This window comes from Myotis davidii, unplaced genomic scaffold (assembly GCF_000327345.1).
Source record: "Myotis davidii unplaced genomic scaffold, ASM32734v1 scaffold747, whole genome shotgun sequence".
Lineage (NCBI taxonomy): Eukaryota > Metazoa > Chordata > Mammalia > Chiroptera > Vespertilionidae > Myotis > Myotis davidii.
Window position 1 is genome coordinate 712,310 of NW_006298695.1, and position 14,795 is coordinate 727,104.

Here is a 14,795-nt window from a genome sequence, read left to right on the forward strand (position 1 = left end):
TCCCCAGTCGGCCCTGCTCTTAGCCCACCCAGGGGCTGCACCTAGGGATTGGGCCTGCCCTCTGCCACCCGGGAGCGGGCCTAAGCCAGCAGGTCGTTATCTCCCAAGGGGTCCCAGACTGTGAGAGGGCACAAGTGGGGCTGAGGGACACCCCCCCCCACCCCCTAAAAATTTGTGCACTGGGTTCCTAGTTTATATATAAAAGCCTAAGTGACTGTTATGACTGGTCAACTGGTCACTATGATGTGCACTGACCACCAGGGGGCAGACGCTCAGTGCAGGAGCTGCCCTTTGGTGGTCAGTGTGCTCCTACAGCCAACCTCCCACAGCCGGCTAACCTCTCGTGGCTGGCCAACCTCCTGTGGTCCGTCCCATCCCCTCTCTCCTCCACCCTTGCCAGCCGGCCCGATCGGCCCCGTTGGAGACTGGGTGAGATGGCCTCGATTGGCCCTGATTAACGGCCTGGCCAAGGGACCCCACCCATGCCCAAATTCATGCACCAGGCCTCTAGTGTTGAAATAAATCCAATAAATGATATGTAAAACTTTTATGGAAATAATATATGAAACCAAAAATCTTATTGAAAGATGTTAAGAAAGACCTAAGTAAATGGATAGATATTCCTATCTTTATGAATTTCTTTATATGATGAACATATCAGTTGTCAAGTTATTTTTTAGAATCAGTGCAATTCTAATAAAAATTCCAAGAGGTTACCTTATGGAATGGACCAGCAGGGAGTCAGGTTCTCAGGGAAGAGCAGAGAGCCAAGGCAGCCAGAGCAGCTGTGAGGAACATGACAGTGATGGGACTTATCAACATTTAAAAAGGAGCAAAGGACTTGCATAAACACTTCTCAAAGAAGGTATGCACATGGCCAGTAAGCACATGAAAAGGCCTCGACACCACCAGTCAGGAAAACAGAACAACCAGAAACAACAAATATTGGTGAGGATGTAGAGAAATCAGGACCCCTAAACAATTTTTTTATTGATTTGAGAAAGAGAGAAAGGTCGATTGGTTGTTGCACTTATTTATGCCTTCATTAGTTGCTCTGTGCATGTGCCCTGACTGGAGGATTGAACCCATAACCTTGATGTAACTGGATGACACTCTAACTAACTGAGCTACCCAGCCAGGGCCAAGAAATACACTGTTGGTAAGAATGTAAAATGGAGGTTGCTCAAAAATTAAGAATAGAATTACCATATGATTCAGCAATTCCACTTCTGGTTATGTGCCCAGAAGAATTGATAGCAAGGACTTCACAGATATTTACACACCTATTTTCATGGCAGCATAATTAACAATAGCCCAAAGATGGAAACAACCAACTATTCATCAATGCATTATAAATAAAAAAATGTGGTTTGCACATACCATAGAATCTTACTAAGCCTAAAAAAGGAAGGACATTCTAGCACATGCTACAACATGGATGAATCTTAAGAACATTATGGTAAGTGAAATGTCAGCTACAATAAGACAAATAAAGTGATTCCACTTACGTGAGGTCCCTCGAGGATTCAAATTCATAGGGACAGAGAGTAGCCTGTGGGGGCCATGGCTGCGGGGAGAGGGAAGAGAGTGAGTGTTTAAGGGGTGCAGAGTTTCAGTTTGGGAAGTTGAGAAAGTTCTGGAGATGATGGTGGTGATGGTTGCACAACAATATGAATGTGTTTAATGCCACTGATCTATACACTTAAACATGGTTAACATGGTAAATTTTATATATATTTTGCCACAAGAAAAATGTGTATCAATAATGAACATGACAGTTTGAATTGGTGGTTACCTTTGGGCGGGATGGTGTGGAAGGTTTCAGTTGGGAGGCCACCTGGGTACCACAGTGGTTGTGGTGATGCTCCTTTAAGTTGGGCGGTATGTCCTCAGGTATTTTACAACCATACAAGCTACACAATGTACTTTCATTATTTAAAAATAGAAAGAAAAAAAAGGTGATTTATATCTTGGTGATAGGCTCATATTACTCAAACCAGCTGATAGGTAAAGCCAAAATGCCAATTGACTGGTTCTCATTAGAAAACTATGAAATGCTCACACATGTGTGCACCCCAAATAGCTGTTATTAGCATGGGAGGGGTTGGGTCGTGTGTGTGTGTGTGTGTGTGTGTGTGTGTGTGCGTGCGCACACGCAAAGGCACATACTCTTCTGTGGTATTTTACAGTTCCTAGTGCTTTTTGTGTAAATGCCCTCTTTGCCACATAAGCAGTCTGACACTGTTATCTAAATTGCCGTGTGGCATTGCTTTATGTTCTGTCCTGCACCTTCATATCTTGTACACTGGGCTGTAGCAGTGTGATGGGACCACCCTGTGATCCTCCTGCTGCAAGTTATCGGGGCTGGCGCCTGGCTGTGTCACTTCTGTACGGGAAGTGCCTTGTAGGACTGAGCCTCTGACCCCAGGACGATCTTGCTGTTGTGGAAAAGAATGTTCCAGTAGAAGAAGCCTTAGTTTATGTTGTTTGATTTCTTTACTAAAACGGTAGGTTTGTCTTAAGTATGTTTTAAGCATTTCCCTCCTCCCTGTTTCCAGGCAGTTTTGTCTTTTGTGTCTATTTCTGTTGGGGTTGGAGGCTCGGGCTAACCTGCCCAATTGTAACCACCAATTCAAACTGTTATGTTCATTACTGATACACTTTTTTATTGTGGCAAAATATATATGATATACAATTTTATACCTTTCAGGGGATGGTGAAGATTCAGTGACATAAAAAGCAGCTGGCAGCTCTTCACACGGTGGTCCCAGTTCCTCTTGTCCATGAAGCTTATAACTAGAGACTTGTTGGAACAGAACTAGAGGAAAGACCCTCTGGCTGACCGTTACCTCATCTCAGTGTGAGGCCCTATATGGAGAGGTTTTCTTCCAAATTTAGAATTACGTTTCAGATTTTTGATGTAAAGTCCCAGCAGTCTTTTCACAATTCAGTTCTTTCATTTACATGTTGGAAACTTACCACATTAATTATTTACCTGCAGTCTGGTGGGTTTTTGTTTTGCTAATATCATGAGAAACTTCTGCCCATGAATTTGAGTACCGTGCACATCTTAGTTCAGTGAACTAGTGATGTTAGAGTTTTTATTTTAACTTCGCCTAAAGTACTTTCTTTCTGTCAAGTTTTAAGAACTTCAGCGCTTCATAGTTTAAATTTCCCCTTTCTTGTATAGACTACATTAAGTGAGTATGTATATAATAGCTGCAGGAAATATTGATATTAAAAAACATTTCCCTATAGAATTTCACAAAGCTTTCTATAAAGCGGTTTCTTTTTGCTTGTGACCAAAACTCTGGGTGTCCTGCTCTTACAATGACTTTGAGAGCAAAGAGGGCCATGCTGGACCCTCATGGCTGTGTGTGTGAACTTCCTTTGCAGTAAAGAGGATTCGCATCTGCCTTTATTTCCTGTCCTTCTATCCATCTTCCCGCCGGCGGCATGCGTGTTTGGTGCGGTCTGCGTGTCATGCTGAGCAAACCCGATCCTCATGTTCCTAAGAGACCCTCTTTGTTAGCTGAAAACAATGGCTTGATATTTATTTTACATGTCCTGTGAGTGTAGAAATGTTCCCAGGCTTTCCTGATGGGTGGAGACATAGTATATAAAGTGGTGTTTACATGCCGTCCCAGGGGTCAGGATGTCCAGGCCACGTTTTGTTTACATGTTCATCACCATAGAAACATATCAGCTTATTGTTAGTGCTTTTGTAAGTACATTGTGCTTTTTACTTTATTGATGTTTGGTACAGAGCAATTAAATGTATGGTTGACCAGCACAAAGATTTCAAGAAGCAGTTATAACCATTTTAGTGTTTTAACCTTGCACATTCAGCACTTTTTAAATCTAAGAAGAGATTTACGAGTCTATGTGTATTTAGTTACTAGCTTTTTAAATCTAATTTGAGCTGTTAGTGTTGAGGTATTGTAATTTCCAAAATAATACTGGTATGAGACTATTATACTTAATTATATAGCTCACTTTTCTTAAACGCTCTATGGCATTTCATTGGCAGAAAGTACTTTGTTTCGATGGTGCTCTTTACTAATATACTGAGTGCTTGTAACCCTACGATCTTAATTAAAGGGATGGAGTTTAATTACAATAAGTTAGATTTATGGTTTTGGGGAGGGATTAGAGTAGGTGTTCATACTGGGGATAAAAATGTCACGAAGTTCCTGGCATCCAGGCGCGAGGTGATAGTCGAAGCCTTCGCAGTGGTGTGTCGCGGTGCACTGGTGGCGGGAAGTCCCCGTGCTGAGGGCTCTGAGCTGTTCGGCAGACGCCTTGCTTTTCAGATGAACAGCGGAAGCCTCCTCCTTCCCAAGTGTTTCGGAACTTGGCGTTGGCAGGGTGTCTCAGGAAGGTCCTCTGACATCTGGCCCTCTGAGCGCAGTGTATGTCAGAGGGAGTTTATGGGAACCTTCCCCTTGGGGCCTCCTTGCTCCCGATTCGGGCTCCTAATGGAAAGATGAGCAGGGGGCATATTTTTTGCTTATATGCTGTCTTGCTGGTGATTAATGGTGGTGATAAAAGCTCCTACAATGCTTTTCATTACTTTGCAGACAGACTCACACACAAAAATTTAAAAACCTCAACACTACACATTGCAAAGCCCATGTAGGCTTTGTGATATTTTTATGATCTCAAGAAAAGTATAGGTAACAGTTGATGTGTTTTGGGTACCTGGATGAGCCAGGCTGAATTAACAAATGGAGCTTCTGGTTATTTGTGGTCCCATCACCCTTTTTCTATGTCCTGAAGTGGTTAAAGGTAAAAATCTGCACATTGCATTTAATGAACAAGTTTATGTTTTCTACTAGTTTAGCTATAGCTCATACTTGTGACACTTGGTTGATTTCAAGTTGAGCTGCTTTTGTCTCATTTAATCACAAAGGGAATAAAACTAACAAGAGAGAAACATAATTGTCCTAGCCGTCTAGTGGATTCAGTCAGAATGACAGTTATTTCTTACCACATCGATTATCTTCAATATTTCATGAACGGCATCACATTCAGTCACGTGGACACCTGCTCTGTGCAGCCTTTCCTATGAATGTGTTTGCTCATTTACTCTTTTAAAATGGAGGTTGGTAGCTGAAATGGACAGGTTTCCTTCTGTGAGTTATTCACTATCTTTCAAAAGGAATATTAATAAATTTGAAGTAAATTTTGGAAGAGTTTATGATATGCCTGCAGAGGGTTTTTTGTTTGTTGAATATTTCTTATTTGACCACTTAAGCATGTGAATATATATTTTAGACATTTCTTCTTGGTATTACTAATACATCTATAACTGAAACGCATCCTCCTGGAGTTATACAGCTTGTATCTTTTTAGAAAGACTGTTGTTCACATATAATTTTTAAAACACACAAGTTTTCTTTTCGTGGAGGACTTTATAAGTATATGTGAACAAATATGTGCCTATTTAATCCTAGTATCACTTTCAGGTAGGATTATATTTAGGTTGCATTTTAAATACTATCTATTTTTCTAAAGGAGAGAATATACTCTTTTTTAAAAATAGAAGTGGGAAGTTTCTGAATTTAATAGATTTCCTTTTTTTTTGATATAAATTCTACTTAAAACTCTATATAGAGCTATAACTTGTTGAATGAGGAGGTAACTGTAACTAAACTGCTTTTCAAAGGATTTAAAATCAAGGTTAAATGTAGAAAAATGACCAGAAAGTGCCTGAGAACACAGAGCGCTTGCATCAGATTTTGTTGGGAGCAGGCTTTTTACAGTCTGCTCTGACCAGCATGGTAGCCATCACCCAGGTGGGACTGTATGAACTTAAAATACTTAAACTGAAATGAAGTTAAAATTCAGCTCTTCCGTCACAGGGGCCACGGTCTGAGCACTCAGGCAGCAGCCCCTGCCTGGGGTCTCCCTCGGCCCAGGGAAGCCGCTGTGCAGTGGGCTCTCTGCTGTGGAATTGCACCCCCTCTCCCCCCCACCAGGGGCAGGAGGAGCGAGGTGACTGTAAATGGTAAATGTGTGGCACCTCCCTGGTGGGGGTGGCACTCACGAGACTGGATATTTCCTCTGTGTCCTTGTGTTCATGCCTCTGTTTCCCAGTTGAGATTGAGAGTGACACGACCCGATTTGTGTTTGTTTTTTTTAAAATATGTTTTATTGATTTTTTACAGAGAGGAAGGGAGAGAGACAGAGTTAGAAACATCAATGAGAGAGAAACATCGATCAGCTGCCTCCTGCACACTGCCCACTGGTGATATGCCCACAACAACCAAGGTACATGCCCTTGACCGGAATCGAACCTGGGACCTTTCAGTCTGCAGGCCGACGCTCTATCCACTGAGCCAAACCGGTTACGGCCCGATTTGCGTTTTGAAAAGATCACATTTGCTCTGAGACGGACGGTGCGCAGTAGGACTGGAAGGAGCAGGTGTGTGCATGGGCAGCCACAGCAGGAGGGCTTGCAGGGATGGGCCCCAGAGCTTATTGCAGAAACAGCAGCTGGATAAGGGAGCATCTAGTGAGGCCTGTGCATGAGGGGGACAGGTTTCCAGGAGGAATGGGGAGTTTGGCTTAGAATTCGGTTGGAAGGACCTGTGAGGCTGGGATTATGCATCTTGGCCTCAATGGTAAGATTTGGACTAAAGACATAAACACTAGAGTCCTTGGCCAAATGAGGGAACAAGATCACCCAGGGGAGGAGCAGAGCAGACTACAGGGAGCACCCTCATGGGGAGGGCACAGTGCCACCTGGGCTGGTCTGCAGGCGCTGGTGAGCCCCAGGGAATTCTGGTGCTGCTGGAGTTTGAGAGGTGCCGGTCCAGCATATGCAAGCATGACTGTCTAAGGCTGCGCCCTGGGAGAGGACCTTAGCCAGCGGAGGACATAATGATGGAGATGGAGAAACTGAGTGTGGGGGGAGGACGCTGAGGGGCGTGCAGGTGGCCCAGCTGTCTCAGTGAGGCAAAAGCATGGGCAGCTGCAGCTGTAAGAAAGTTAGTAGGGGTGAGATTAGGACCCTGGAGGATGGAGACCATTTAAAAATCATGAGGGAGTAGCCCTGGCTGATGTGGTAGTTGGTTGTGCACCAAAAGGTTGACAATTCAATTCCTGGTCAGGGCATATGCTCTAGTTTGGGGCTTGATCCCCAGTAGGGGGTGTGCAGGAGACAGTGATCAATATTACACTCTCACATTGATGTTTTTCTTTCTCTGCCTCTTGCTCCCCTGGGTGATTGAGGCCAATATGCATATACCTCTTAGAGGTCTCACAGGTACCTTCAACTTAATTCTAAAACCAAACTCACCATTCCTCTCTCTCTAAAAATCAATAAACTGTTATATTAAAAAATCATGAGGGAGTTGTGAGTCAGCCAGAGATCCATGGAAAGATTGCCAGGTAACATGGGCCCATGTGGGAATGTGGTAGCAAACATTTCTCATGACTGTGTCGTTTCTTTAACAGGTTGAGAAGTCAGGAGGGAGCCATTCATGGACTGAAGTGGGGCTGGAGGAAGCCAAGGGGATGGGAGTACTAGAGTGTGGTTGATGCTGGACTATTAAGGTAGACAGGCTCACTATAGGGTCCAGGCAGGTGAAATAGGCTGGTGGAGGGCTAGGGGGCCTGGGAGTGGGTTAGTGGGTCAGAGAGAGAAAAATGTGGGGGACAGTGCACGTGTGCGGTTGACTGTAGAATGAGCTGTGTGTCTCTTGGGATAACTGGGGAGGTGGTCAGATGCTAAGAAAGATGGGATTGCTTCCTATAGGTCTGTACATGGTAGTGACGAAGATGGGACGTGGGCGTAAGCTGGCCTTAGAAGGTGGTACACATGTAACTCAGAAGCACAAGTGACCGTGGGCTCCCAAGGCCAACCCAGTGACCGAGGCAGGGCGGCTCAACCGGGCCAGAGCCTTCTCGGCACCATGTCACATATATTAACTCACTTGACCCTGAAACACTGACCAGGCAGGGGCATTACTAATAAACCCATTGACAAAGGGGAAACTGAGGCACACAAGGTTTAGGAATCGCCCGAAGTGGTAGGTGGTCAGCGATGGAACCAGGATTTGCACCCTTGCCGTCTGTGGCTAGAGCTGGGGGGCTGGCCCCCCACTCACTGTCTGCCTCGTAAGTGGACTGGGGCTTAAAAGGTTAATTCTTTTAAGAAAAAAAAAAAGGAAATAAAAAATAATAGTTTATTCTCATATTATTTATGTCATATCCATCCACTAGAAAATACAGTAGAGCGCCAAGTATACAAGAAACATAGTTCCCCATGGCTGTAGTTGGAGTGACGGGACAGTCCCTTCTGGCTGACCTCGTGGGCCTGTTGGTCTCCTGTGCCCAGGGCACCCCTTCCTGCTCCTGCCGGAGAGGAGCTGCTCCCTTCATAGCTCAGCTCCTGGCCTGGGTCAGTGGTTGCCAGGGACCCTTCTCCCGCCTGCTTGAGAGTTCACTGCCAGATCCTGGAGTTTCTCATGGCCATAGTCACCCCTCGTGGCCCTGTGCGCTCTCCAGAGCACCTTGTTCGCTTCTCCCCTTGTCACCCAGCTGTCCCGACTGCAGGGGCTCCCAGACTACTGGCCAGTCGGGTGCTATTGTGATGGCTCCTGGGTCAGAGGCAGAGGACCTTGCACTCAGGCCTCAGGCACGGGAGCTGCTGGCTCCTGTCAGTGCCCCGACCCCAGCCCAGAGGCCACATGGCTGGGGCTGCTCCCACAGTGGGCCCGTCCCGCCCAGGAGCCCGAGCTTAGGGAACCATACCATTCAAAATGGCTGCAAGCAAACCCTCCACCCTTTGCTCTGTAGGTTACATCGCCATTGTCATTCTAGACAGTAAAGCCCTGCCCTGCTTCAGAGACTCCTGGCTTCCTTCCGAGGCTTCACAGGGCAGACCCTGGAGCCTCCCCCAACAGCGCACAGGAAAACAAGCTTCACCGCTAAGAAATGCCAGAGGAGCCCTAACCGGTTTGGCTCAATGGATAGAGCGTAGGCCTGCAGACTAAAGGTCCCAGGTTCGATTCCCGTCAAGGGCATGTACCTTGGTTGCGGGCACATCCCCAGTAGGAGGTGTGCAGGAGGCAGCTGATTGATGTTTCTCTCTCATCGATGTTTCTAACTCTCTATCCTCTCTGTAAAAAATCAATAAAATATATTAAAAAAATGTCAGAGGAAGTGTGCAAGCCTACTGGCGAGTCATTTCCTACATGGATCATCATCATCTTAACCCTTATGCTGTACTTGTGGTTACATCATTATAATTGTTTAATATAATAACTAATAGAGGCCTGTTGCACGGATTTGTGCACCAGTGGGGTCCCTTGGCCTGGCCTGCACCCTCTCACAATCCGGGAGCCCTCGGGGGATGTCAGAGAGCCAGTTTTGGCCTGATCCCTGCAGGCCAGGCCAACGGACCCCACTGGTGCACTAATCTGTACACCAGGCTTCTAAGATCTTTGGTTAATCCTTTCCTGCCCTCCCCCCTTCCCTCTGAGACTTATCAGTCTGTTCCATGTTTCCATGCCTGGACGTTGAGCATCTGCCTCCTGGTGGTCAGTGTGCATGAGCTGCAGAGGAAACACCTTTTCTGACCACTCATTGGCTAAGCTCCCGGTACGCCACTCACAGTATTCTGAGTAACTTGGGTAATAAGAATCCAAGAAGGTGATTTAGGGTTTTTCCACCTCACTCCTCCTTTCCCCTCCCCTCCTCTCTCCTGGCCTGCACTTGGCCGCAGTGGCTTGGGCAGGCCCCCCTATCTTTGTCTCCGCTCCGGGCCTCACCTGTGCAGGTAGCCTCCTCCTGACTGGTCGTGACTGTTACGGTATCACAGCTAATTTGCATATCACCTCTTTTTATACACACACACACACACACACACACACACAATATATTATTAAAACAGTTTTGTTTGGGCAGCGGATCTCAGATAGTTCCCAGAGTACTGTTGCTCCGTTTCTACCTGTCAACACTGCTGTGTGACTTTGCTCATATGTCACAGTGCTTATGACACACTGTTACATGTGGGAGCCCTGGCACTTCTGGCTCATTGCGGGCGGCTAGCGTGGGGCAAACACAGCGCCCACTCCTTTTATCTGTCTCACTCAGAGGCTTTCCATACAATATTTAATGGGTAACAGAAAATTCTTGCTTAGAAAAACACATTATTGCCTAGAAAGAGGAAGAAGGAGAAAGCACTATTTTTTAAAAAAATATATATTTTATTGATTTTTTCACAGAGAGGAAGGGAGAGGGATAGAGAGTTAGAAACATTGATGAGAGAGAAACATTAATCAGCTGCCTCTTGCACACCTCCTACTGGGGATGTGCCTGCAACCAAGGTACATGACCTTGACCGGAATCGAACCTGGGACCTTTCAGTCCGCAGGCCGACACTCTATCCACTGAGCCAAACTGGTTAGGGCAAAAAATCACTATTAAAAAGTGCTGTGCTTTGGTGCCAGAGTGCTGTGCCAGGGCAAGGTTCAGAGCTGTGAGGCTCTTCTGTGAACTGGGAGTGTGTTCTGTGACCATTCCTACCTCATCTCCCTGTGGAAACAGCCACTGTCCCAGGCCCAGCACTGCTGGGCAGAACCTACACTTACACCGGAACAGGCGCCTGTCCTGCCCGGGGACTGCATGGGCCTGGGCCAGGGGAAAGGCCATGCCACTCCAAGTCTTCATCGAGGCCGAGGAATGCCACTCTCCCGGTCTCAGGACACTCCCTGTCCCCTGTCACACACGAGGAACAGGTGCCACAGTCTAAGGGCAACCTGTTCCTTTAAACCAGAAAGTGGAAAATAATGTTTAGGGCAGAATCGGCTAAGTGGGCGTGTAGGTTCTTTATTTGTAACTCATATCTTTTAAGTTCTTTTCGATGTGGAAGGGAAGGTTACATGGTTTATTAAGAAACATGGATGTACTTATAATTTTGTTTGTCATGGTAGGTGTAGATTAGTGCATTACAGTATCAATATGCATCTTTAAGTTCAGCTTCAGATCAGTCATTTGGTGACTTTCCAGGAACATAAGGAAGTTTTTGTTTTGCCTTGTCTAGTGGGTTTCAGTTTAAAAATATGGTCTCTAGTTTGGCCTTGAGGCCAGTATTGTTTATATTGAAAACAAATGGTGCATAATGACTGTTAGGCCCCAGCCTCATGGAGTAGGGAGAAGGCTCTAATGGGAAGGGGAGGCTTTATCTGTATCCCTGGTATAAACCGACCATCTCTGGTCTCTCCTGCCGGGCTAGTCCTCCGCTGCTCACTAGAGGGCGCTGGAGGCTGGGGGCTGCGAGAGGTCCGCTGGCCTAGCGCCTGGACGGGCCTGTTCCCTTGATTAGGATCACAGGTAAAGACTGGGTAATCTGCTTCCTTGATGTGTTAGGAAAGTAATTAATTGTTTAGGATGATTCTGCACAATGTTTTGGATCAATAATTTTTTTTGTACTTTCCTCAAAGCTAATGCTAGTTTACATAATTTTGGAAAAATCAATCTCAACATTACAAACTGTAAGCACTTCATGTTTTTCCTGAACAGACTGACAGTTCAGAGAGGCCGCCCCTTCCCAAGGAAGTTTATGCTTTCTATGTATAGCTAGAAGCATACTTGTTCATGAGATGGAGCACGGTACTAAAGCCATGCCTCTGCTTGCTTTTCAGGGACTCCGGGCCCGAGTCCTGGAGACGCTGGTCGTGCTCCTGCTCCTGGCGCTGCTGGTGCTGGGGATGGTGTGGGTGGCCTCCGCGCTCGTGGACCAGGACGCGGCGAGCAGGGAGTCTCTGTACGGTGCGCCCACGGCCTGACCCAGTTTCTCCCATGGACCCTGCTCACCACTCACTTTTAAAGCATGGAAATAGTTTTTCGTGTAGTGAGCCCTTGTTAGTTTACAGAAGTAAGAAGCCTTTAGAAACATTTAGGAAAGCAAAGACTGCGTAGATGTTACCTGTGTGCAGATATCTTTTTGTTGTTAATTGGTTTCTGTTCTTAAGATTCCATGGAGGGTTTTTTTCTTTTTCTAGACAAGTGTTGCAAAGGCGTTATTTTAGGTCTTTTTGTTGTGCTGTTTAGAAATTATATGGTTTAGGTCCAAATAGGCAATTATGATGTTTACTATACATTAATTCATAGTCAGCTGCTATCTCAATGTACAGTGTTTTGGATTTACTAAAAAACATGGACTTTTTTCACAGATCTCTGGGAGTTCTACCTGCCCTATTTGTACTCTTGTGTATCGCTCATGGGATGTTTGCTGCTTCTCTGTAAGTATTTTTCTGACTTAATATTGATCGGAAAAGAGAGTTCTTCTGTGTTCTAGAGAATTGTGGGAAATTTTCCAGTGACATTCCTTACAGCTTGGAGAGTTTGAAAAAGTTGGCCCTTAACTTTATTTTTTATATTTTTATTGATTTTAGAGAGGGAGAGATAGAAACATCAATGATGAGAGAGAACCATTGATCGGCTGCCTCCTGCATGCCCCACACCGGGGATTGAGCCCACAACCCAGGCATGTGCTCTGACCTGGAATCGAACTGTGACCTCCTGGTTCATAGGTTGACGTGCAACCAGTGAGCTACGCCGGCCGGGTGGCCCTTAACTTTTTTTATGTTCAAGGTAAATTTTGATAAACTGAAACCTTGAAATAATAAGACACTTGTGTTGTTCTCTAAGAAAAACTTCTTTCACAGGGTTGGGGTAAAGGGTGGGTGGAGGGGGAGATACCCACATGGTTGCACACATGCTCACATGCAGAGACTCCCCCCCCCAAACACAGACATAGATACACATGTGCACAGGCACAGACACACATTCAGGGACATACACACACACACAGATATGCACACAGACACGTGCACATGCTGGCATTCGCACACACAGGCACATGAACACACAGACACACCACACACACACAGACATGCACATATACATGCACATAGACATAGACATACGCGTGCACATGCACAAACCCTGCACACACAGACACATCCACAGATATGCACACAGACACACATATGCACACAGACATGCACATATTCACGTGCACGCACATGGGCCCCATACCCTTAACTATTCTGACACTAGACTCTACTTTTGAATGGTAATGATAGAATTGTGTGTGATCAGTTATGGTCTTTATTTTAAAGCTTGCTCAGTTTTACTTAAGACGTCACCATATGTCTCAGGGATATTATAAATAAGTGTTGTTATAAGAATTTAAGATGATAGTTGTCACTTTTGGACATTCTTGTCTGCTTCTCAGTTTCATTAGTGCTTGAAGTCAGTCTGTTCTTTAGTTGGTTTTCTTTAGCTTCTTGTAAGTGAAAATGCTTATCATTCAGCTGCTAGAGCAGCGGTTCTCAACCTGTGGGCCGCGACCCCTTTGGGGGTCGAACGACCCTTTCACAGGGGTTGCCTAAGACCATCCTGCATCTCAGATATTTACATTACGATTCATAACAGTAGCAACGACAATAATGTTATGGTTGGGTCACAACATGAGGAACTGTATTTAAAGGGCCAGAAGGTTGAGAATCACTGCTCTACATTTTGTAGAGGAAGGTAGTGTTTAAAGGCTTGAGGCAGTGAACCAGTTTTTTAAAATTGTACTGGAATACTTTACTGAATTAGGTTTAAATGCAAAAAGCACAAATAAATAAATTCAACAACAATAACAATAAAAATCCTCACTTTTGCACAATAAAAAAATAAAAGATTTTAAAAGAAATGTTATTAATCTTTAAAAAACTGTTTTAGCAAACATTTGAGTAAATTCATGTAATTTAATAATGACTGAATTAAGAGAATTAAGACTATGCCTCTAAATGTGGTTGATTTTATATACATATGAAATAGGTAAATTACAACATAAAGAATTGCTAGATTAAGTAACAATTCTCTCATATATGGACTGACTTTGGTAATTAATTTAGTACTCACTCTCTTCTCCAATTACAATTGATTTCTACTTAGTTAATGTTGCTAATTGTTAGGAAAATGGGAAACTACCTAAATCAGTATAGGCATCTTCTAACCTAGATTGAACGCCATAATTGACTGCAGAGCTCCGTATGGCTTGGTAAATGGAAGCCTTGTTCTTACATTTGTCCCTGAGTATAAAAGAAACAGACCCTGTGGAAGTTTTTGGCAGTGCTGTTAATAGCCACTTTTCAAGAGCTTTTTTCCTCATAAACATTTTTTCCTCTTTCAATGTGAAGTTATTTGAATGGAAAAACATACCATTTCCCACTTAATAAAATGCAATTCGGGTAAAATACTGGTAGAACTTAACACATTACAGTTCTTGACTATTATTGTTTAGTGTTATTTGTGCCTGCTTTACTAAAGGGTTGTTTTGAGGCTGGAGAATACTCCTATTAGGTTTACTCACTTGTTTGGTCTCTACTTTCATTCAGAATTGTATTGTTGTTGTTGTTGTTGGTCTCTACTTTCATTCAGAACTGTATTGTGGTTGTTGTTGTTGTTTATTATTATTATTATTATTATTATTATTATTATTATTTTCAATCCTCACCTGAGGAGTGAGGATATTTTCCCACTGATTTTTTAGAGAGAGTAGAAAAGGGGGGCAGGGGAGGGACATATCAGCTGAGACACATCAATTGGTTGCCTCTCACACATGTCCAACCTGGGGCAGGGATCTGACCTGCAACCCAGGTGCATGTCTTTGACCAGGAATCGAACCCGAGACCCTTTGGTGGTGGGCCAACACTTAAACTTCTGAGCAACACCAGCCAGGGCTATTCCTTGTACTTTTGATATTATACATAAAAAAGAATATATAC

The 14,795-nt window shown here is 44.5% G+C and overlaps 1 protein-coding gene across 8 annotated transcripts in view; it reads left to right on the forward strand.

Annotated features, from left to right (window-relative positions):
* The window catches only part of LMBR1 (limb development membrane protein 1), a 114,786-nt gene that overhangs the window by 44,722 nt on the left and 55,269 nt on the right, over positions 1–14,795 (forward strand). For all 8 annotated transcript variants that reach the window (XM_015570940.1, XM_015570944.1, XM_015570941.1 and 5 more), the window contains 2 exons: positions 11,655–11,781; positions 12,186–12,254. In XM_015570940.1, the coding sequence (XP_015426426.1) occupies positions 11,655–11,781; positions 12,186–12,254 (196 nt within the window). The remainder of the gene's footprint in view (positions 1–11,654; positions 11,782–12,185; positions 12,255–14,795) is intronic.